Source organism: Poecile atricapillus, chromosome 1 (genome assembly GCF_030490865.1).
Source record: "Poecile atricapillus isolate bPoeAtr1 chromosome 1, bPoeAtr1.hap1, whole genome shotgun sequence".
Classification (NCBI taxonomy): Eukaryota; Metazoa; Chordata; class Aves; order Passeriformes; family Paridae; genus Poecile; species Poecile atricapillus.
In genome coordinates, this window is record NC_081249.1 from 148,952,346 (window position 1) to 148,978,532 (window position 26,187).

The 26,187-nt window shown below is 37.8% G+C and overlaps 1 protein-coding gene and 1 long non-coding RNA gene across 11 annotated transcripts in view; both read right to left on the reverse strand.

The window, feature by feature from the left end:
• Window positions 1–24,769, reverse strand: part of GPHN (gephyrin) — a 276,397-nt gene extending 251,628 nt beyond the window's left edge. For 8 of the 10 annotated variants that reach the window (XM_058832193.1, XM_058832174.1, XM_058832165.1 and 5 more), the window contains exon 1: window positions 24,672–24,769. In XM_058832193.1, the coding sequence (XP_058688176.1) occupies window positions 24,672–24,735 (64 nt within the window). In that variant the 5' untranslated portion in view covers window positions 24,736–24,769. The remainder of the gene's footprint in view (window positions 1–24,671) is intronic. The other 2 variants (XM_058832219.1, XM_058832211.1) reach the window with 2 other exon arrangements.
• On the reverse strand, window positions 1,272–7,443 carry LOC131576014 (uncharacterized). The gene is made up of 3 exons (XR_009276901.1): window positions 5,434–7,443; window positions 2,760–2,936; window positions 1,272–1,742 (listed from the first exon to the last, which is right to left on the reverse strand). It is a non-coding gene; the product is annotated as an uncharacterized LOC131576014 (long non-coding RNA).
• Window positions 24,770–26,187: the final 1,418 nt, after the last annotated feature.

The following is a 26,187-nucleotide window of genomic DNA, read 5'->3' on the forward strand; positions in this document are numbered from 1 at the left end:
CTGTAATTAGCAGACTGTAAGTAAAATGTTATTTCTCTTTCTACAGTCCATCAAACTACTTCTTCCTAGAAACACTTGCTTTAGCATCTATAACTTTGGTCTTGGCATTCTGCACCAATTCTGCACTCAGACTGCATGGGAATAATCCGATTTCTTTTTACAACTAATTTTTCTGCACGTTTCCCCCAAAAGTAATTGTAGGGAAAGGATGTGAGTGAAATGGGACATTATTGTGTAGTCTGGGTTAGGGAGAGGATAATGGATGTGAGGATGGGAGTGACTGGAAGAAGGTATTATAATAAAGAAAGAGGAAATGCAACATAAAAGCCTGATGTCGGTATATCTGAATAAAGTAGAAAACATCATCACTCATTTAATGCTATGAACTTCTGTAACACTTTTTAGAACACAGAGGTTTTTTTTAGAATTATCTTCTACAGAGAACACAACAATATGAATAGCATACTAAGCAGCTCTTTGACATCTGCCAGCTGCCACTCAGTCTTTACCTTTGACCATGGACATTGCATGGAAAATAGAAGTTGAGCGTTATTTACAAAAATATTTTTTTTTCCATAGAAAAAAATGTTTTTTATAAAAACGAGAACAGTATATTAAGAAAGTCATACAAATCTTGAGTCATTATTTAAAGTGCAACATGTTGGGATCAAAAAAGTGTCAGCAGTTTCATATTTTGGCAACTTCAGGAAAAACATGTCTCTAACACATTGTGCAAGGAGAAATGAGAGCTAGAACACACAGAGTATAGTCCTGGATTTGCTCATTAAGATTCTGTAAAATTAAAAAAAAAAATTTTAAAAAAAAAATTAAAAAAAGAGCTCTGTACTCTCAGAGCATGGTTTATAATCCTTTACAGCACAATCATAGATCAAACCCAACATTTAGTTTTGGAGGAAAAAAAAGTTCAGCTGCTTACTTTCAGCTGTCTTGTGCTAGAGTACCCAATGAAATTTTTAATAGGTACCTTTCTTTTTTAAATTTAATTTTCACTTGTGCAGAGACCTCCTTGCCTCTTCCTTCATGGTGCAATGTCTTCTCATTTACAACCCATTGTTCTTTCTCATTTTATACTGCAAGCTGATGAGATGCATTCTGTTTCGGTCACATATCTTTTGACAGCATAGTCCTGCAACTCAACATCCTATTCTAAAATAATGATTAACAGAATGTGTCACAGCAATCAAGAGCTAAGCAGGACTGAAATGGGCAAGCCATTACTGTGAAAAAGCAGACCAAAAAAACAATATAACATATTGAATGCACACACATCCTCCACCAATTTATTGTACTTCAGAAAAATCCTTTTTTCTGGATGTGAACTGAAAATAAGTTTGAAACATTTTGTACTGGTCACTGTTCACTAGTAAATTATAAAAAATTATTTATATGGCTTAAATGATGTCCCAACATAAAGAAAGCAAATACATATTTGAATCCTCTGTGTTTCTACATTCAGTTCAGTTCATTCAGTAAACCAAATTTCCATAGGTGATGGAATAAATGAAGTGCCATTTGTCTGAGAAGCGATGAACTCACACAGAAGTCTTTTCCTTGCTGGATGGTCCTTCTACCCTTCCTTGCTGGATATTCTAGGCACCTATAGATGCCTAAAATTTTTGATATTGCTATTCCTCTATCAAATTTGATTGAAAATAATTAAAGTGCTCAAAAATAAGGTAACAGTTCCCATTTGCAAAAGCCTCTTCCATAGGAAACACAAGCTGAAAAAAAGAAAGACACACTGCTAAGTAGATAAATAGCAAGATTTTTTTACAGATATATACATAAATATATACATTTGAGGCCTCCTTATTGATCAAAACATTACCTTTGAAACACCATTAAATGAAATTATGGCTACAAAAGTGTCACAATCATAGAACTATAAATACATTATCTAAAGAACTACTCAATTTGACTAAAAACTCCTGAAAAGTTGTCTTGTTTGTGTTTTAATAAAGAGTTAAACTGAGACACAAGAAAGGGATAAGTAAAAATGCTAAGTAACTAACCCTAATATAGTAGTATACAATATTGATTCTAATCTAAGACAGTACTATAATTACATTTTTCCTATGGAACACCAAGAAAGACAGGAAAAAATAAGTGTTCTCTGACCCTGGATATTAGTTTCATTTTTCTAGTCTAAATACAGAAACAGAAAATGTGTCACATGCACATTAAACTATGACAGGACCATCCAATGAGAAGATTACTTATATTATTCAATTTAAAAATGGCAGCTGGAAAACAGGAATTTATCCTATTAGTGGAAACTGAAACAACAAGCTGAAATGCACGCTTGAGTTTTTTCAGATGAAGAGGGAGACTTCTCAGAAGGCAATATTCTCTTTCACAATAAAAAACTGTACATAGAAGATTTACTGACTTATTGACAGTTTGACTGAGATGCAATGGAATCAGGCAAACATTATTGTTAACTCACAATCAGGCAACCAATTCAAGAGGCGCAGGTTAACAAGCTGATCTCACTAGTTCCTGGTTAAGTCCAATTTCCCACTACAGGGAAATACACAATACTCATGTTATCTGAAACTGAGATTCAGAAATGTACTCCCCCACACAGTGTCAGTAAAGAGAAGTTCTTCAAGCTACACCTGTATTGAAGCTCAAAACAATAACATTTCCATACTTCAAGTAAACCTTGACAGGTTATCTGCTTAACAGAACAAAAACCAGTATCAAGCACACTAAATAAAGCAAGTTATTGCACTTACGGTGTTACAGTGTCTCAAAAATGCTATCTCCAATATGCTTTCATTTGTGTTCTGCTCACATGAATGCTCTGTCAGTCATGAAGGAAATGTTCCTCTTCATGTTTTTGGTGTAGTGTTGGGGCTTTGTTTGTTTTTTCCCTCTGAAGCTATGAAGTGAATATTCTGTGTACATTGCACCTTTAAACACAAATCAAACAATTAGCCTGCAGGCTACCTGGTCACAAAAATAAGCATGACCAAAACACCATACTGCTTGGAGACCTGGGAGAAACTGCATCCTCTGAGTAATTTTCAATTTCTTGATTGGATATGAATCAGTACACTACATCCACCAGAATTATTCTTAACATGTAAAGCCTGCTGCTAAGGAGGAGCTTGCCATAAAAATATTTATTCCCTATAAAATGTTGAATTCCAATATAGAGATGATTTTATAACAGGTATAGAAGAGAATGCTTTGAAAAACTGGTATACCTACTTTCAAAAAACAGCCCTTTTTTACTCACAGCAAATCCCAACTAATTAAACCTTAAAAATGTAACATTGCTTTATAGGTCAAATTTCTTTAGGAAGTTTGAAAAACTCAAAATCAGTTATTTTCATATGTCACAGGCTGGAAGCCTCTGATACTCTGGGGTGATAGCCTTTTAAACTTATCATAGCAAATTATTTAATCATGCAATTCTGGCTACACACATATTCACTGCAGTCATTCTTTAAATACAGAGTCTTAATTTTGTAAGTGAAGACTGCAGAGACCTAAAGATTTCTTACCTACATTTTGTTAATGTAAAAATAAGCAAGCTAGGTGAAGTCAGTCCCCTCTATGCTCCATTTTTCAAATTTTGATTATTCCCATGTGCCATTCAAGAAATAGTGATGTGTTAATAGCACATTTAATTTAGCTATATTCAGATAATGAGAAGCTCATAGGAAAACAGCATAGAAAGAATGTAAAAATACTCTAGTCCACCAGAAAATGGTATGGCTCACAACTTGAAATATTTAGGTTTGTACTCATTTTTCTTCTTGTAATAGTACTAATCTGTATAGTGGTACTAATATATAGTAGTATTATATAGTACTCAGCTGCCCTGTTTTCTAAGTGCAAAATAAGACTGTAACAGTTTACAGTGTATATAGCCGGGTGACAGTGATCTTGGGTTAAAATACAGCTAATCTGAACTAACAGATGTATAAAAAACCTGAGCTCACCTCATTAAGGTCAATTTAACGAACATTTAATTCTACACAGCATTCTCAAACACTTTCAGGACCCTTATATTCTTGGAAAACACAGAGTTGTCCAAGACTGGGGCAGTATTTACAGCATACTGAAGTGTTTTCCTCTTAAGACTTGCTCCTTACAATAATTTTGCTCAAATGAACTACATTTTCTTAACAAACTGAAACCAGTGTCAAAATAGGCACATTTAGCAAAGAGATCAGATGCTCTGTTACACAGAAAACTTGATAACAAATTTCCTAACCACATGCTGCAATTTCTAAGGGCTGCTACAATGTTAAACATTAAACAGTCTCTGAAAGCTCTTGCCTAATTAAGAGGGCCATGAGCTTCTTTGAGGAAGTCTTGAATATTTCTTCTGCTGTATGAATCTGTTTTAGGGATAGATGTACAGACTAATATAAAAAAGAGAGATTATGCTGCTGAAGCTTTTTTTCTGGTAAGTTTTTTTTTTTAACTATACAAATTAAATAATTACTTTTCCATTAATTCTCTTTTGATCTCCAAAAAGAACACCATTACTTTGTAGACTTTCTTCACTCCAATCCAGTATTTTTGAGTACAAGATTACTTATAAGAAAGTGCTTCTGTCCTTTCTTAAAATAGATTCTGAGTGGGAGCACATGCCATCATGATGCTGTAACTCATCAGGAAATTATGATGCAGTATCATCTTATTCTAAAGGCACCCGCTAGCTAAGATATGGACAAGGTCACATCAGCACTTTCTTGTTTTTCAGGAAGAAACAAACATAATACCATCACCAACAAAAAAAACCCACCATAACAAAACAAAAAAACCCCAGCCAAACAACAAACCACCAAAACACAAAACCAAAAACCTTGACACCAATCACTTTGCATAGAACGACCACTACCAAAATATTAAGATGGAAAATTATAATTGTGCAAATACTAAGTGCACATAATTTAAAAATGCAGTGAACTACCTAGAATTATTTATCTAGGAAGGAAACAAACTAAGGGGAGGAGAACTGATTTCAAATGTTTTTTTTTTTCTTTTTTTTTTTAATAATTTTTAATAATTTTTTTTTAATCATATGGCATGTCAATGAAGTTGTGGGGAGGACAGCTGGGGAGAGTGCTCCAAAACTTTTTTCCTGCCTGCTACAATCTTAAAGTATATCCAAATAACTTTTGTTTTGAAAAGACATTGAAGAAGACTACATCAGAGAAGCCATGACAGAAAAACCTTCTTAAGTAAAACGGGCTGTTAGTTATTTTGATTTTCTTTAAAAAAATAATTGTTCTTATTTAACTTAAACAACTGAAAGGAAATCTGATTGTCCAGCAGCTTTATTCCTTCAAGTGCATTAATACAGCATCCAGGCTGGGTGACCCCAGAACTTTCTAACTGTTAAGATATTTTTATTTAAATGGCAACAAAAAACAGTGCTCCCGCTTTTACCATATTCAAATACTTCATAAGCATCATGTTTTCTCATCATCTGCATGGCTTCTGAATTCTTGGCAGCATGTAATAGAAGTATTTTTGCATATAAGCAAAATTCAGGCCCTCAAGTCCTATACAAAGTCATCCAATAAACACCACAGGATTTCCCTAGAAAAAGAGATGATAAATACACTTAATTTTTCTGGTGGCAACTTTATAGAAGGCTGAAGCTCCACCAAGACACACTAGGAGGCTCATGTGCAAGGTAACACAGAGATTACACCCGAAGCAGCAAACACCCCCCAGTGAAAGGACAGTGGTGGGGCTGTGTAACAGCAGTGCAAGGTACACAAGGTACACAAATGGTTTGGGACTACTGATCCAGAATTTTCCCTGGAGATACATACCAGATTACAGCGAGTACCACAGAGGCAAGGAATTTGGCTTTAATTCCCTGTTAGCATATGGGGATTTAAAACCATGCATTTATTTCCCAGAAGAGCACTTTAATTAGGAATCTAAAAGGCTGGATAGTAACAAGCTTCTAGTCTGATAAAGCTAGGTAACTACCCAGCTAAAAATTAAAATGCTATGGCATCTGGACAATTAACAAGGATCACACTGTAGCCTGGTAATAACCAGGGTGCTCAGCTGGGAGAGAAGACCTAGATTCTAGTCCCTGCTCCAGGGACTATTTCTGTTTTGTTACTTGCCCTTTAACAGGACAAGAAAATTCAACAATAGTTCAAAATGCAAATACTGAACCCTGTTCTCTTCCCTTCCATTGCATGGTCCAAACTACTGAAGTTTAAGATACTGGAGCATCACCACATCTATGGCTCTCTTTGGATCTAGCCTACAAAGCGTTACAGATACCTATTTTTGATTGACTATTTATTTCTCTCTTCAGAAAGACAGGATTTCTCAGAATTTGGGCACCTTTCCAGCCATGAAGCTTTTTTAATTTCACAAGTGTAGCTAGGGATATAGCTCCTAATAGCATGCTCCACAGAGAGACTAAAGGCAATGCATTCCATTTTAAAGAATATTTAAAGCTGCTTCTACTTTTAATACAGCATTCCCTGGAGCAATAAAAATATCCCCAAATTACTGGATCAACACAATATTCTCTGCTCAGAAAGACACAAACTCTAGTAAATCCACCTCACAAGTCTAAAACAATGACTTAACACCCTCCTCTGCCCCTGACATCCATCATCACACTATATGTTAACGCTAACCACCTTCTTGTGTCAACTGCAGCTTTTCTTCCTTTTTTATTTTTTTTCAACTTGCATCTTTTGGATCATGCACTATTTTTTTGTTTGTCTTCATTCAAAAATCTTCAGCCTAGCCTTGAAGACACACAAGAAAGGTAATGTTTACATAGGTTGATCAATATGATAAATTAACTGTGAAATGTTTGTTCATTTTTTTAGAAACTGCTATATACTTTTGAGTACCACATTAAGTTAACACTACTGGAGCTTCTTTAACTTCCTATCTCAAATTCTTAGCCCTGGAGCAAGAATGGATGCAGTCAGAAGAAACTACTCAGATATAAGAGGAAGGCAAAATGTATCCATGTATGTCATTTCCAGTAGATTACTAGTGTCTCAGTAAACTTAGAGGTTTGCAAACCTTAATTATCAAAGAAATATATAATTGTTACTTTCAAAATACTCTTTTTAAATATCATGTCTTCCCTTTGCTTTAATGACTACACTTTAGGCCTCAGAAAAGTAAAGCTTTGATACTGTTAATATGACAGACATTGAGGGAAAATCCGAACCGTCTCTTAGAGCCAAGTATACAACAAAAATATACATTATGTAATTCTAATGTACAGATTGTACTTCTCTGAATTAGCTTATTTGAACAGACTAGTGAGTTCATATGGGCTTTCCTTTAAAACAGAGTAGACAAACTGTCTGAGCAGAATTTTAGCTGTTCAGCTAACAAATGCTATACAAAAGTATTCTGTTAAAAAACCAAGGAACTATAAAGAGTAAGTTCAAGAACAAAGCTGTGTCCACTTAACACTTTCAAGACATTTGATCCTGGTTACCTGATGTGGAAAGGCTTAGTAAGAAACCATATTCAAGCATTGAAAAATCCTAAAAAAACCACTCTCTTTCAAAAGCGAAAAACTGAAATAAATGTATCATGTGTGTTCTAAGAGCATCTCTCAACTGCTAGATTTTGTTTAATAAATAAACAAAATAATAAATAAATAAGTGGTATATAGGCCCTTGATGCTGAGGCTGTTAGATACAAATTTAATAAATGGCATCTCATTTAATACTCAAATTGACTGTGTCTTCTAGGATGTCTTAACTCATATATTACATTATACTAGTTCTCTTGAAATTCTTAAATAACCAACAAGTGTTTTTTACTTAGTAAGCTATATTTTAAAAGTCAGGCTAGAGTAGCCAAAGTTAATTATGAGTGAATCCAAGCTAATAGAAGAATCCAAGTTTATTTCAGGACTTGCATGTAAGTTGAGTGTTGGCTCTTGTCCTCAGAGACTTAAAAACTCTTCTTTTAAGTATGCAGCCTTATGTAGCACATCAGTTTCTATCTAGTTCACTACCTCTTTACCTGAGCATTTGCAAAGTACTTACATAAATAAAAGAAATCTGCATAATGTATAAATAAAAAGTAATGTATTTTGGCAGAAAAAACTTCATGCACAGTGAATAATGTTATTAGTTACAACCTAGTATCTGAAATTACATCTAATATAGAATAAATCACAGAATTCTGTCAAGCTGTGATGTACTGTGAGCTTTAAACAGCTTTAAACTGCATCCTTACTCAAATGATCTCATTTTGGCACCCAATGAAAGGATTTTCTTCAATTACATTCACATACAAAAATTTAAAGAAACAGTTTGTATCTTAAGATGCATCATCAATGCACAGTAATTGACATTAGATAGTTGTGTAAAAGCCCAGGGGAACATGGCAAACATACTATATTGACTTAAATGGAACTTACAGTTAGAATGTATACTTTTTATTTTCCTTATGAAGGAAACTCCTTGAAAGTATGGAAGCTGAATTTCCATTCCATTGAAGGGACAAGAAAAGGAGATGAATCACCAAAGCTTTTTCAGCAGCTACAAAAAGCTAACACAGAAGTAAAAATGCTACTCACCAATTGTAGACAAACCATTAACCAACAATGTAAACTGATAAAATATGTTCATAAAAGTCTTTCTTCATCCTACAGGATCTGTACCAGATGGCAAAGCCGTACAGTGGGTATTGGCTCCTTGCAATGATCTATAAATTGCATTCCTGAACAAAGGGGGCAGATAGATTTGCAGAACAAGCTATTCAATTTCTTATTGGTACTTTTTGTCTGGTAGAAGGTCACATACAAAGGAAAATTGCACTTTTCTACCTGTCTGGCTAACAGGTAGGAAAAAATGCAGCAGAACACAGAGACCAGCCTAACAAAATCTACTTTCCACAAGGAGATGACTGGCCTGGTAAATTGAGAGCAGTGGGTATTGTGTAGCTTGATCTCATTAAGGCACACACCTTTCCCTCACTTATTAAACTGCCCTTGTCTCAGCTGATGAGTTTCCACACTTTTGCTTTTCTAATTCTGTCCCTCATCCTGCCTGGGGGCAGTGAGTAAGCCTCTGGGCGGGGGCTCAGCTGCTGCACCCACCACAATATCCTTTAGTGATTTCTTTCAATTACTTCCTTTTTACTGCACTAAAGCAGTTCATTCTCCAGATATATCCTCCTGGACAACAGACTATTAGAAAGATCACTGGCTGCAAAATGAAAGAAACAACCATGGTCAAAAGCGGTAATATTTACAAGCAATTATAAACAGAAAACACATTCTTCTCATAGCTATGCTAATACAAGAAAGATGGACTGTGGGAAAAACCTTTCATGGAGTTGCCTATGAAGTCATTCAGGAACGTGAGGCAAAGTGGAATAAACGCCCTGTCATCTGCCAGATTTAAGAAAAAAAAAATAAAGTAAGAAAGAAATGAGAAAAAGGTAATTGCAACTGTTGACCTGATAACCTGATGAAATCCTGAGATTCCAGGAGATGTCAATCCAAAGCAGGTACAAATAAAAAAGTTCCAAGAAGCACTTCACATTTAGTAGAAATTCTGAAAGAAAATGCTCAATCTAATTGCATTCAAGAGGTTGACTTTTTCATCTAACACCAAAAATAATCTCAACAAGATATATGATGTATTTGATCAACAAACTCTATAAAGACACATACATCCAAAGAAAAAAAACAAGAAAACAACACTGCTGAGAAAGATTTCAGTATAACCTGTCATGTTACAGGCAATGAAAGATATTACAGTCAGTCCCAAAGGAAGTATGCCTTTGTCAATTCACAAAAGAATAAAACCTGCACAAGAACAGAAATAACAGTAACTGAAAAGTCTTTTCAATGAAAAATACCAGAAAAGCACTAAAAAGCCATTTCCAGTATTTAGCCAGTACAATCTACACCAAATATAAAGATGAAAAGTCAGACATGGAAGAAAATGACAGCAAAGGAATCTGTTGGCCTCACGTCTTTATCTTCTATTGTTTTTAAAGAGCTAAGGTTTTTAATGCTTTATTCTCTTGCTGTCATTAAGAAAGAAGTATGCTCAAGCATCTTGCTCCATGGTGAGACTAAGGGGGAAAAGGAACGGCTGAAACTCTTAGGAATACTTTCCCACTCATCACCTTTTTTCAAAACCTTTTTTTTTTAATCAGTTGTAATAGGAGCTATAATTAAATTCTGAAACTTCAACAAATATCCAGTAATTCTGTACAGGTTAATAAAGAAAAGTAATTAAAATAAACAGAATCTAATGGGCTCCTGAAGGAAGATGAGACATTAGTAAAGCAGGAGCAGATTCACAGATCAACCAGATATCACCAGAAGTAGCACAATTACTTCAAAACCAGGAAGCCGATCATTTTGTATCCAAAAAAGAGAGAAATATCCTACAGACACACAAACAGCATATGCTTCTGTAAGCATGATTAAGTGAATGACTGGTAATTGAGTTCTGGAGCACTATATGTAGCCCCAGGTCACTGCCCCTGAAATTGAAATCAACGGTCAATGGGTGGTGCACAAGGCCACCAAGTGTAATTGTATCTATGCAATCTTCTCAAATAATGTAACTTCTGATTTTGATAAAAGTGCACTACAGTAAAAATACAAGTTTTGAGGGCCTGGCAACAGTATACTTCCCAAATACATGGGCCACTAATGTCTTGGCAAAAGATCCGTTTTTCTCATGCATTATTAGCAAAAGAAAAAAATTCCCACTTTCTTTACACTGGCAGCAACTTGTTCCCTTCTCTACTGTGTGGGCACAAGCATTTACTCATAGTAAACTGAAAGAAATTCACTGAAAGTTGGCTTGGCAAAATACTATCATCTGGACTAGTTCACATTTTGTTCACCATATATAGGAATAATTTTGCTGGGATAAATGAGAGCTCATGGACAGATGAGAGCTCTAGGTGGGATTAATTTCACCTTTAACACAATGGAGTAAAAAACTAATTCATAAAGAATTGCTAAAAGACTCAATATTTGTCAGCTTTGAATGAGGCTCAGTGAGGGATTTTTAAGGAGAGGCTATTGGGATTATCAACATCTAGAACATTTAGTTTGTTTTTATGGGAAGAATAGAGTAATAATACCCTAATTTTGCTCTTGCTAAGCTTTTCTAGTGAACAGGATGCTTGCACATACCTACAAATGCATAATCTTTAAGCACACAAATCTTTTTTCTGTTGAGCTTGTCTGCTGTCCACTAACAGCCTTTACACCACATTTGTATAACCTTGGTCTCTACATTATTTGCTAGAAGCTATCCTTTATGATACTGGTTTGATTTTACATAACATGGTTATCAATTCCTTCTATAGTTTCTTTTTCTCACACTTCCTGTAAAATTGTGTTTTTGTTATTAATTCTTAACATTTTTCTAGCCAGACTGTTCTTTTATGTTATGATTTTTATAGTGACTACAGGATTTCAGTATTTTCTGCTATTTCAAAAATCAAACTTCCACTATAGATATACCTTAATACCGAAGATGTTACTTACATTTGCAATTTATCTCCAAATACGGTGTTTCAACACTCAAACCGTGGTCTGTACATAATTAGTAGCCATGGAGACCATGAAAACACACAATATTAGACAAATGCATGGACCAGCAGGCTTCTGAGTTGTAGTTAAAGACTTAAATTTAATTGCACATGGTCCACTGACCACAATTATACAATTAACTATCCTCATCTTCAACCCAATCCCTTCCCCATTTTAAGGAAATATGAAGAATCTCAAAGCCTGACTTGCCCAAACAGCTGATGCCTTACACTGGCTGTTCCAGTTACCTCCATCAATCCAGGGATAACAGTTCATTCAAGAGAAAGGTAATGACTCTGTTCTCATCAGTAAGAAGGTATGCAGGGCCAAAACAAAATCACATGATGATCTTGCATGCAGATGTTTTAAGTAGTTGGTATACAGACAGATGTCCAACAGAAGAAAAATAAGTCAGTAGCAAATCATCTCAATTTAGTACATAGCAGGCCAGCAGCCTCAAAGTTAGCATAATAGCTAGACTGAACTAGAGATATGCTTAGAAAAACTATACTGAGTGTAAGTAAGATGACAGATTGAATTGTGCCAAAGAAAACCCTCGAGCAAAAGGGAAATCAAACCCAGCAAAAACGTGTCACTTTTCTTGTTTTAAAAATTACTTATATACACTATAATTAATGTTTGTGTGTGTATGCATATTAATATACATATATAGTCATCCAATTAGTTCTGTCAGGCATACTGTAGTCAAGATAATAGGTTAGAAAAACTAAATGTTAGATGTTTTGACTATTAAAAAACTAATACATTCATAAAGTGACCTTATGTGCCTCTAAATGTGTAAGTGTTCACCTTTTCCCAAATTCAACACTGCAGAAATCTAACATTCAGCTTTTCTAGTTACCTACCATGCAAGTTCTCAGATGTTCAGCTCTTTGCTAAGCACAAATGTAGCACAGCCCTCATATTTACCTACTACTACATCAATCAAAGAGCTTTACATACAAAATGGAAAAATATATATCTTGATTTATCCTCTCCTCAGAAAAAATTCCTGTAATAGGAAAATTCTTCCCTTCCTTCACTAAGTTTTTTTTACAGCTTATTACTGAGCAGAGGCAGGGTCCTTGCTTGTCCACGAGGACGAGCTAGTAAATACCGCCAGGAGGACACCTGGCCTGACAAAGCAACAGTTGCACAAAGGAGGCAACACAGCCAGATTAAGGAGTGCCAAGACCACCTTCACAACTGATGCAAGTGAACTACACAGGGTTAGCTGTGTTGAGGAAAGAGTAGTCCTATCTCCCATTTTTACCAACCCCACCTGAACAATCTAGCTCCTCCCTCAAACCCCCATTCCTGATAGTCCCTTGCCGAGTTGATTCAGTTTATTCCAGCTGCAGAAAACTAATTTCTCAAAAGAAGAACAGTTTTCCACTAGGTTAGCCAGTTAAGTTGGTTTTGCACAGAGTAAAAAAAATGGCAGGATTGAAGAGAAGACAGAACAGAACTGAAAAAATTTACAACAGAGGTAAAAAATTGCCAACCTTGCTCACCATTCACCTACAGAAGCAGAAGTCTGCAGAGCTCAGTACTGAACCAGATCACAGAACGGACTCAGCTCAAAAGGATCCTTCTTTTTTGGGAGGCTAATTTTCCTCTGTTTCAGTTCCCTGCCTGCACAGCCACACAACCGGTTACGCCAGCACAGCATAGCATGGCAGTGAACAAGGAGAGTGATGATAGAATCATGCCCAAGATTAAACCTGTTGGTTCTAAAGCAGTGGCCACTTATAGCAGACTGCATGGTACACCACAAGTACCTCACCTTGAGATGTAGTGAATGCAGGAAGATAAAATCCCGGAAAAGGTGCTGCATGTATTTTTCTACCGGACAAGTCAGACAGGTACAGATAGGCCTGTTCAAACTATGGATTAATTTAAACATGCTTTTTCTGTCATTTCCTCAGCTACAGGTTTTATAAAAATTTGTAATTCTATGGCTAGTTTTGGACATTTGAAATACTTCTACATACTACCGGACTTTACTTTGGGCTATCTTAAGTTAAGAGGCATTTCAAGGCTAGTTAATGAAAGACATATCACTTTCTCTAGAGTATCCAAATATTCAAAGGTTATATGCCCTCACCCACATCACCTTTACAAAATGCACAAAAGCAGTTCAAGAGCCAGTATCTTTCCTGGTCACCTTCCATTTCTAGGAAGGTCTCCTTAGTACTATCCACTGGAAGACCCCTCCGGCATGCACAAGAATTTTAAGAGGCACACATAACTCCATGAAGGCAAAAAACAACAGAATGTCTATACTGAGTTTTTGAGCTTGGTTCAAGAATGCGGCTTTTAAGCTGTCTGCCAAGAGTCCCCAATCACCACACTTTGGTTCACACTGCAGAGAAGAATGAAGTATGAATGCAGAATTCACTTTGGACCAAACTAAATGAGATGCACTCCACAAGTGCACCTAATGCACTCCAACAATTACTAAGGTCACTCCATGGGTTTTGAGCTAGTGTGAGGCAAAGCAGACTCAACAATCTGCAGGTGAAGACCCCAGTACTAAGATCTGTTTCTCTAAAGCAGCAGTACTTGATATCAAAGACTTACATTGAATGAAATCACAAAAGGCAACCTACTGTATTACAGTCAAAAGACTTACCTAGGTACAGCACAAAATGTTTTTTTAAAATTGCGTATCATTGAAGAATTGAGACAGTATCTAATTATCCAAACATAGGGAATATCTGCATCTGAGTTTTTTTTCCTGCAATGGCTGCTAGTTGGAATGTCAGCATCTAAGGGGGTATTAAGTTTAAATTTATACTTTGAAGGAATTAGAATATATATTTTACTATTGCCTCAAATGGCTCCAGGCTGATGTTTTCCCAACATCTAAAACACTGAAAAAGCTCCTGAATGTGCCCTAATCATTAGCTACTTTCTAGATGCTAATAAGATCTCAACCATTCATTTTAAAGTAGTTTTCCTTAGCATACTTTTCATATGCACAGCTGAATTTACTTTCCGGAGGCTGAAGCACAGGTAGAACATTTTTAGCGGGTGCTTGTTCGCTGCAGAAAAAGGTTCCTAGGAATAATCTGAATGTGAAAACCTGCTAAAATTATTCTGGAGTATATGAAAAGCTGCTACTATTCTGGTAAGAAATACTGAAAATTATTACTATTTCACATCTAAAATCTCCCTTATGATTTGATGAGTCCTCACAGCAACTTACACATAACAATAATGGAATACAAGACATGCTATCAAGGAATTAAAAGATTTTTCTAATATTAAAGATAATCCATGATGTCCCAGTTTAATGCTATACAGAAATTTGCCTCAGATGGCTTTTCCAGAAAGATGTTCTGTTCATCAAAGCAGTCACAGAAAGTCTACTTGAACCCTTTTCTGACAAAACAACGGCGAAATGACAACTAGTATTTTCTCTAATTCTCTTTGATCAACTGCCAAGCCAAAGAGAAAAGTCATGTACTGAAACCATTGTGCATAAACTAGAGCTATACCCTTTGGAATAAAGAAATAGGAACAGGCAGGTGAGCTTCCTTGAAGCTTAACAATCACAGGAAATTCTTCATCAGTTGCTTTTTTCAGCAGTTGCTTTTAACATGAACTTTACAGTTTCCATTTTGATTTTTAATGCTTAGGAAAAAAGCCTGAGTCTCACTCATAAGAAAGTCCTGCACACTAGAGACGCTGGTAACAGCTTTAATTCTTACCATGCTGGAATTTAACTGCAAGATCAGACCTTAAAGCTTGACAGCTTACCTTCTTACTGTGGAACAGAGCACATTCCTAAAAAATAGTTATCAGAATAACATTAGGTTCTGAAACATCAGATTCTGGAACAAATATAACCAACTTGAACCACGCACATCCTATTGACATGACCATTCCCAAATTTTTAAAGCTCTGTGCCTTGCCTTCTTTCCAAAGAATTATGTGATACAGCACAACCCTGTAGTAACATTTACTTGAAAAAGTTATGAGATTTCTCTCAAAACTCTCAAAATCCTCAGTCTCCTGGTTTATTCCACGTATCTTTTACTGGTTTCTTCTTTACTTTGTTAAATTAATGCCATAGTAAATGTCTGCATGATCAGAAGGGTTTGGAATCTCTTGTAATAGGAGGTTAGGAGGAAAAGAAATTCCCCCTGCAGACATTTCAGTCTGCTTGATTACAACAATCATTAAAAAAGCCTACCATCAAGTACATTTTACAAAAACTAGAAGTACCTGGATTTAGATTCAGCTAAATCTAGTAGATATGGAATTATACCACATTGATTTACTACATCTATCAAGGGAAAGGAACAACATTAGAGTAACTACCTAAGAAGGAATTCTTTCAGTACATCATAAAAACAGGAGAAAAACCTGGAGACAAAAAAGCATTCTCCAAAAGCTCCATTTTATACATGATTAGTTTTATAATACTTTCTTTTTTTTTCTTTTTTTAAAGTATTAAATTAGAGTGTACCAGCAATGATGAAGTTTTAATCAGCAGGAGTTACACATATAGGAAGATCTGTTGCAACTTTATCTCAGCATCCCTAGAGCTTTGTGTATATTATCTACAGAAACACTTTGTCCCTGCACTCTCTTCTAAAGGTGTTTCACAACTTTTTTCCTCACTATGCTTAATTTACAGTTTATTTCTTCAAGGAAGTTGATTTTAAGAAGCCTTGATTTGCTGTAGGCTTATTTAATGTCTCAAGTACTTACACAACTAACCAGAGAAATTAGGCTAAAAAAAGAGGAAAGGAGAAGTATGTATTCCCTTTAATCTTATGGGGTTTTTTTTTCCTTTTTTCCTGGAAACACCAAGCATTTTTCTCACCAGATATGTACTTACTTTAGGTATCTTGCTGCTTTCTCCCACTTTTTTTCTGAGGCGAAGTTTCTGACAGGGAATCCACAGCAAGCCTTTGGTTTCTCACCATCTACACTGCTCTGCCACTACTCTACATCATATGAAAGAACCATGTCATTAGGAAACTATGCAATATCTATTCAAATACCTGGAAATCTTCTTCCAGAAACGTGCTGCCACCCACACCTTCCTAGGACAGGATTTGCAAGTACCTAGTAGGAGGATACATACCTGCCCAACAATATCTGTTCTTTGGCAATCTCATTTATCTTCCTAATCCCATGAGAACTGTTTTAAGAAGGGGTAAGAAATAGCAGTGTAGAAGTGTGTTGGTTTGCAGAGTTCCTAACTAGTACCAATTCAATATTGCTTCAAGAATTATTGGATTAAGACTTTACAGACCTCATCTCAGGTCTTGCTATCAATTCTTTCCTAAGTGGCCTATCTAACAGCATCAGAAGCAGCCTGATAAGAATAAAGGGAATTTCCTTTTTTTTAATGACAAGCATCATTTGTAGAGGTCCTAGAAGCCTTTTCCTTCTGAGTCAGAACTGCAAGACACTTCACTGCAATTCATTTTAATTCCCAAAGCATGTTTTTCATCCATACAACTTCCCACAAAATTATTCTGAATAAACAACTTAATTCCTAGATTTCAGCATGAATTTAAATCCCCTCCAGCATACATCTTAAAAAAAAGAAAAAAAAAGTACCAATAATCCCACCTCCCAACAAATCCAAACTATAACACCTGGGAAAAAAAAACCAAAAAAACCAAAAAACACAAACACAAACAAAACCACACCATATAATTTAACATATACTTTAATTTCTGCTTCCCACTTTTAGATCTCAAAAGTCACATATGATATCCAGGAAAACCAACAATATACATGCATGAAAGATTTTTTAAAGGAAAAATATTCCATGTAAGTTCCCTATAATACACAGGCCAGTGAAGAAAACCAACAATTTCATAACCACACAGTAAGAACTAAAAACACACAAAAATTTTATAGTTCAAAGCCCAAGTGTATTCTGCTTCTTCACTTTCTTCACTTTACTACATAATAAGTGATATAATTTAATTAGAAAAGGAAAAAGTAGAAATATGTATTTCTACAGTTGTGATTGTAAGTACACAAACAATTCTTAATATATTTCTTTTATAGGTCTACTTATACAATCTGTATGTTGAATACATAATGAAATGTCGTAATACATCTGGAATTATTAAAATTACTGTTCTAGGTAACTCATATATAAAGCTAAATTAATGTTGAGTCAGTTCTTGAAGGTCTTGGAAAAGTATCAAAAAACATTATACTGCTCAAAAATAGGTTTTGTTATACATAGCTATTCCCTAACCATTGAAGTCAGACAGTGCAAGTCTTGTTGTTTATCTCATATTATGAGACAATGTATTTTATTCCTTATAAAACATCATTCACCCACATTTTAACAGTAGGATAGAGCCCTGTTTTGCAGGATTTTGCAAAATGTACACAGAAGATTATTCTTAAGGTTTTATGCCAATTTCTTTCCACTTGACAAGTTAGGCATAAAATAGGCCTCAGTGAATTGGTTTGAAAACAAAACATCACATACAAATATCTTACTTCCAAAATGAAATTTTCTAAGATAACTGCCTAATTAAGTCTTTTTTTCCCAAGCACTTTTTTATGCAATTACTGTTTTTCAAATTTTAACTTATTTTTTCAATTGTTTTGTGATAAAATAAAATAAAAGCCAAAATGCTATGCTCTTTTTTATTAATTAAAAACATCCCACAGGAAAAAGGCTGTTACCTGCTCATTTCCCTTATTACCCTTCTGCTCTCCAAGGACACCTTTTTCAGGCATTCTGTTAAACTTTCAAGAAGAATTCTGTCATACACAATACTACAATATAAGACCATTTCAATGTAAGAAGTGGAGAGTTGCATACTGCATCTACATATATGAACAGAATGTAATTTATTTATTTTACTTAGTCCACACTTCAAGACATTATAATATCTAGCAAGAACTAAAATTTGTTCTCATTTTTAGTTATTATGTTCTCTTGTTGCATAACCTCACAAATCGCAGACAACAGAATGTATACTTGCTTACCTACAAAAAAATTCAGACAGCCACGGCTGAATCAACATTAAAGGTGGAATTCTGTGTCTGTGTATCAGAATTTTGTATGCTAGACTCTCCAAAACATGGCCTGATGATCACATATTCTGCTACTGCCCAATTAACAAAGCCAGCAGACCAACTAAAGGTTATTCCAGAACTAAGCTGGTCCTCATTAAATTCACAATCACTAATTTTTTAAAAAAATAACATGGAAAGTTTTCCTGCAGTACTGGAAAAGTAGACAAATATAAACCTAGAAAAGTAAATGAAAACATGCTGTAATGGGTATGCTCTGTGCTGCTAAATATGAACCACAGACATGGAGCGTGGGTGAAGATGGAAGTCTTTCAACTGTATTTGGATAAGTAAACTCCAAATCAAGAAACACTGAGTACACAAGACTTCTTACCCTGGATCTATAAAAAGCATAAATCCCAAAATTAATGGCCATTTTCTACATAAGCAGGTATTATTCCCCATCTATACGTGTATGTTTTAAATCTCTTTCTTTAGATGCTTTTAGTTTCAGTGTTTCTACTTCTTCCCATTCAAAAGAGTACTGTAGCAAGCAACTAAAACTTTAAAGTACAAGAGTCTGCTATATCAGAGAGATTTCAGCCTATTTTTGTTGCACACTGTACACTAAACCGCGGGGGGAAAGCAAGGACTTTCTTCCTCTTTAAGTTTAAAAGGTAAGCATAGTTAGACTACAAAAAGGATCACGTTCACAAGACTAAAGCTCATCATCACAGCCATTTAAAAAGTCAAAAATAAATGCTTTTGTGAAGATGTCCAGCTACAAATGGCAAAGAGGGTGATCTCCTAGTATCTATGGATAAACTCAACATTGTGACAGTCTTACAGTTGAGAAAGATGAAAATCAATGTTACTCTGAATCCAGAAAGTTTTAATGGAAGCACAGCATTTCTTTAACTAAGGCTACCAGGAGAAGCTACTGCCTTTAATCTATGTTTTGAAGATAAGTGCACAGTAAGTTGTAATTCTAGACAGAAGTCAGATCACAAACAAAAAAACTAAGCAACTTCAATTTAGACAATTAGAGTTATTTGACAATAACTCCTAGCAAACCTAGTGCCAGTCCTCTCCCTCCCACACACACCTCTATAAGAAAGTTTCGCACAAATTCCAAACTATGAACAGAACCATCGTCATGAAGAGATCTTGCAACTTGCATGTTATTAATGAAGACTTAGAGGAAAGTCGTAAGAAGGTACCTCATAAAACAGGAGAGAAGCATATGACTTTTTAGTTGGGAAACAGACAGCCTATACATTTCTAAAACAGTCTGACCAACATATAGTGATACTGTAAGTATTTTGTTTCCCACATTTCTCAAAGATAATTTTTACAAAACATTCATATCACTGAACTTCAGATCTGCCCAGGCAACCTCTTTGGTTGCAGTTCTCTAGTAGATAAGGGCCTCACCATCTCAGAAGAAAGCTTGCTTCAAACTGATACATTCAGACACAATGTCCACGCTCAGAGTCACTTCAAACACAAAGACACTGCTGTAATCTTTCACACTACAGGGTTATGGGAACATCAGGGTCTGAGCTACACATTCAGAAACATTTGTCTGCTTTATTATGTAGGCTTATGGCAACAGCTATCATTGAAAATGTTTTAATCTTTAAACAGAGGAAGAAAGGAAGAACAATGTATCTGAAGAGAAATTTGCCTAAACCCCTTATCCCCTTATGAAAGGGAAAGGCTGTACCACTTTTAAAGCAATACTGAACATAGTAAACCTATCCTGAAAGAAAGTTAGTCCGAGAGCTTTATCCTAAACAAGGAGAAACAATACAAAATGAGGAGCAAAGACAGAAAATGCTGTTTATGTCTGGTGATGATTTTCTCACAGACCTGCCACTAAAGCAAACTGAATGAAGAGTTATTAGCGAACCCAAAATCTGACAAATTTTTATCATGAATATTTTGAAAAAACCAAACGTGTAACAAAACCTTGAGTTTTGGCCAGCTACATTACCTGCTTACTGGAGAGAAAACAAGAAGAGAGGCAAATAAGAAAATAATGGGGATGAAGAGGAAAAAAACCACAAAATAGGAACAACCAGAGAGAGGCAGAGTCTGGTTTTTTCCATTGGGCTAGTGGAGATGGCAACATCATTCAGAACTCTCTGGACGGTTCCAGTCAAGGGTCAGCTTTAGTCCCTGACAAAACAAGAAAGGTCACAGATTATATAACTTTTACCAGTGCCACCACCAGTGAAGGATGACCTAATATTGATTCAACTCTGGCCAGAACACACAATTTCTCCTCTTTTCTAGCCAACCTCAACGTTACAAAATTCTGTACTTAGTACACCAGGTTCAGCAACCTGACACCACTGGTAACTGATTAACAACTGTTCTGTTAGAGATATCCCAAACATGAAAGGCTTGCTTGTATTTTACCAAGAAAGTACTGATGCACAACAGTACATACAGAGTATGCAAAGAATCCAGCCTTTACTGTAACTGTGGATACCTCTCCTCTTTCTCATTTATCTACCCCACATTTCTTGTTTCTCTATGACTGCTTCTGTTTTGATAGAAGATATCCAGAACACTTCAATGACAAAGGTTTGGACACTGTTAGTCCAACTCTGTTATTCCATCACAAAAATCTCCCAATCTGACAGTTAGCATCACAGCCCTTTTAAAATGCATTTTACCGTAACAGTAATCTCAAGACAACATAACACTGAAGTTCTATTAGTAGCTCATGAGCCTGCAGTACATACCAAAGGTAGCAGAGGGAAACCTAGGTTTGGAACATAAGTGAGCAGCATCTTTAATCTGAACACTTCATTAAACCCTGGTGCTGAATATGACACTTTCACAGTTCCACTCTTCACAAATTAAAAAACTTCTTGAAATGATAAGACACGAAGATAAGAATTCAAGTTTCTATCCACAAACAAGCTTCCTATGTGCATAAGACATAAACCTCTAGTTCACAAGTTTCACAGTTTTGTTATCAGTCTGTTGTATATTTCCTCTTGTTTCAGTAAATAAGCTTAACTCTAGAACTTTCTATATAGAGGCTCAAAAATAAGCATGAGCGTCATCTTCAAGTCCATAGGTACTGTATACACTAAAGCATTTTTCCTGATTTCATGAAGACATGATGTTGAGAAAATGTCCTAATTATCAACTCTACTCTTACCATTGACTCTTAACTAAAAGACATCAACAGTTTGGGTACAAGAGGAGTTAACAAGTAATTTTTGTAAAAAATGCTCAAGGTGCTACATTCTGCATAAATTTGCGTTTGAACACAGTCAAGTTACTTTGGTAAAAATAACCAAGATTTCTGTTTCTCTAATCCACTGTACCTGTCCTAATTTGCCACAAGTGGAAAAATTTACATTTGTTTCTCGGTGGAAACTGGCAACACATACACAAACACAGAGGTCTACCAAGCAAAACTAAATACAATAACTTACTCAAAACAAAACAATGTAATGAAACTAAGCTTTATGACAAACATTACTCACTCTCAATATACTCTGGAGCCATGAGCATCAGTCTCTACATCAGATAAAAGTAACAGTGTACCCAAATAATTTTCATATGTCCTCATTTAAAAATAAACACACAACTTTATTCCAAATTAATTCAACAGACTTACTCCTTCCTAAGTAAATTTAAATTCCATCTGAATATGACCATAAGGTGCAGTACTGATTATTTTCTATACCGAGTATACCAGATCTAACAGGAGCATAAATCTGTATGCCTGTGCTGATAAGATCACAAGTATATACTCATAAGAAAACAAACATATGCCTATGATCTTAATTAGAAAAGCTAAAGAAGTCATGTTAATTATCTAATTTCTGATCACTAAGCTACTCTAAATGTTAAAAAAATATAGTTCACATACCTAACCTTTTCATTTCTACACTTCTTCCTCCATACAGTAGCATTTATTAGCTCAAGAACCAATTATTAGTTCATCTGTATGAGAAAAATTCAGAAGACTGCATTTTTTAATTTGCTATCTTTTCATAGCTGAAACAGCAGAAACTGCTAGGGGATCCAAATCCCACAAAGTACAAATATTCTCTTCCCAGGTTAAAAGAGATGCCAGGGATGAAAATAATTAAGGCTGGCCAAATATATGCTATGGCATTTGTATACCATTTTATTTCATGTTTACAAACACACATAAAAAGAGGGCTAGGAAAATTGTAAGAAGCCAAGCTATCCCCTTTTAAAATGGCAAAATAATTATTTGCAAAAATTTTTAGCCTGGAATTCAAAATAATTACTTAAGGGGGAAAAACTAAAACTGTTCTGTTTGGTTATGCCATTTGGCTTTCCTCTAAAAACAAAATACTAAAATTAGACCAGAAGGTCTTCTCAATGAAATTACAAATGATAATATAAAGCTAAAAGAGTTTAACAATGATCAAACAGGATTTACAGTTCAAAGTAAGTGTATTCTGAAAGATTATCTGAACCTAATGAGAGACCAGATCGTTATTTAAATTATTATAACACCGTATGTGCCTGGTACTGCATTCTGGGAAAACTTACATGTGAAAATGATTACAACTCTCTGATCAAAAGAAAATAATAACCCAAGTTACACACCATGAAGTTGTACTAAATAACGCAAAGACCATTCTGTTAGCACTCCCTTCCCACTTTAACTTTTACAATAATAGGTAGTGGCACGCATGTCCTATCCTTCAGGAACAAAGGGAACAAACCACCCCATGTGACTTTTGCATCTGGTCCAACACGCTCTACCCATATTAAGGATCTGGCTGCCTGGAATTTGAATGCAACGCTAAGGATCTCCACTTGTTTATACCGTGCTTTTCTAGCGGTTTATCGTCACAATCATCTTGCGGCCAAGCGCTTCCCAGGAAGGGAAGGAGGGGAAGGGCTCAGCCTTCGCGACATGCCTTGCTCCCGGCAGCGGGATCAGCACCCGGCACAGGAACAGCGCCGAGGGCTCCCGCGGGCTCGGGCCGCTTCCGAACGCGCCACTCGGGTTAAACACCGCTAGCTAATCAATAACATTAGGGTTAACGCCAGGCCTCCTCTCCCATCAATGTCCCTCTTTCACTCCAAGCACCCTCCTACTCCTAAGCGAGCTCACAACGCTGCTTTCCATGAACAGTCATGTCTTCCCAGGCTCCTGGTGAAACCTACTGAGCTTGACGCCTAAAAATTTCGCCGAAATCTCTCGCCCCTTCCTTGCATAGGAACGGCGCTGACGCCCGTATGCACTGGAACCCCTCGGGGCTCCGCGGGGCTCCGGGATACCCGCCAAGATCCCGGCAAAGGAACCCCCCAGCCTGTCACACCCCTACCGGCTCCGGGAGCCCTTCTGTGCAACCACCGCAGGTCATGTGCCACGGGTTTATTAAAGGATCATCCGTGCGCTATGAGCAGCAGCATCATAAATGCCCTCCTCCCCCTCCCAACAGAGAGCATACAGGCACAAGCATCCCCACCCACCCCCTCCCAATTCCCAAAGTAAATGCCGGGGGGGGAGGGGAAGGAGCCATCCCAAAGGAGCTGCCGTGCGGAGCGTGCCGCGCTCGGGCATTCCCGCGGCCGGGAGCTGAGGCCGCCTCCCGCCCGGAGAAGGCAGGCCCGGCACCTGCCGGCCCGCAGACTGCGCCGGCCGCGGGCTGGCTTCTCCAGCGCCTTCTCACTCACGGCTCCGCCGCGTTCGGAGGAAGCCCGGCCGCGTCCCGACCCCCCATGCCCTCCGGCATTCGCCCACCCGCGCGCTCCGTCCCCTTCGCGCGGGTTATCCCCGGGTCAGTCCCCGAGGCTGCGGCGCCCGCCCGCCTGCGGCAGCGCTGCCCAGCGCCGGCCGGCTCCGCTCACGCCGTCCGCCGGCGGCCGGAGCGCCGCCCCCACGCCCCGACCCCGGCTCGGGGCTTCGGGTGCCGCACGCACGGCGGAGGGGCGCTCCCTGCGCAGCGGCGGCGGCGCCGCCACGAGAGAGACAGACGGCCGGCGGGGAACCCCGCGGGGCGGCCTGAGGCGCGCACCGACCCGCGGCCGCCCCCCGCGCGTCCCCGGCGTCGTGCCCGGAGCGGCCCGGTACCTGTGAGGACGCCGACGCGGATCTGGTGGTCGTGGTTCGTCAGGATCATCCCCTCCGACGCCATGTTCGCGGCGCAGCACCGCACTGCCGGGGGGGGGGGGGGGGGGCGGCGCGGCAGCGGCGCCAGCGCAGAGGGGGCGGGGCCGAGGGGCGGGGCCTGTCTGGGGGCGGGGCCAGAACGGGGGCGGGGCCAGGGCTACGATGGCGCGGGGGGTGCGAGACTAGCGCTGTGCGCGCGGCGCAGGCAGCACCAATCCAGCGCCGAGAATCCAACCCGGCCCTCGGGATCCCTCATTACAGGGGCCGGCAATTCAATTCCTGAGACTTCGGAAAAGGGGAAAAGAAAGTAAGGATGGTAATGATCCCTGCTCTTGGTTAGCATGGAATCACAGAACCACAGATTCAGTTAGTTTGGAAAAGGCCTCTGGTCGTCGAGTTCAGCTATGACCAACCTTGTCATGTAGACCATGGCGCTGAGTGCCACATCCAGTCTTCTCTAAAACTCCTCCAGGGACGGTGACTCCAGCAACTCCCTGGACAGCCCACTGCAATGTCGAATCTCCGTTTCTGTGAAAAATTTCTTCCTGACATCCAACCTGAGCCTCCCCTGGAACAGCTGGAGGCTGTGTCCTCTTGTCCTGGAGCTGGTTGGCTGGGAGAAGAGGCCGAGCTGCAGCCTCCTTTCAGGTGGTTGTGGAGAGTGAGACAGTCACCCTTGACTTCTCCAGGCTAGAAATACAGACATACAATCTTTTCTCCACCAATTTCCTGGGGCTCAGCAAGGTATTTTTTACCTTTCCAGGCCTCTTATTTCACCTGCAAGCCATTCTTCTTTTCTCTGTGACTAAAACTGTTGAAACACAGACAAAGCAACAGTTGTTTTGATAAAGCAACTTACTGTCATCTTTTTTTGTCTTACTTATGTGACATTGGACACTCCAGGAGGCAAATATTTAAACTCGTTTTGATTGAATATGTGGGCAAACATCTTCCACATTCATTATGCGCCATCATCAACTACAAATGATAACCCATTCTAAAATTCAAGTCCCCTGACTTCAGCAGATCTCTATATTTTTGAATATTCTTCTTGCATTTTCAATGCTGTCTTGCTTATAGCAGACTCCGTATTAGTCTCCTTTTGACTGCCTACTAATAAGCAATTATTGAAAGCATTTGTAATTTGCATATACATAAATGAACCACTTCAGTTTTCTCCTTAGCATATCACTTTCTTAGATTAACAACTAGCACAAAAATAAATAAATAAATAAATAAAAAGGCTGAAGAAATATCCTCTATGGGAAAGTCGCACTAGTAGCACTTTGATGGGGTGGTGCACCAGCACACGATATCAGTATTTCTGTATTGGCACAGCAGTTGCCGTGTGTGCAGCCATAGAGACTGAGAATCCAGGCTCCAGGGATCTCTGGTTATGCAATGGTATAATACAACATATGTGGGTGGGTGTAAGCCTGAACCCAAAACAGCATGGTTACTGAAGATATACTGCATC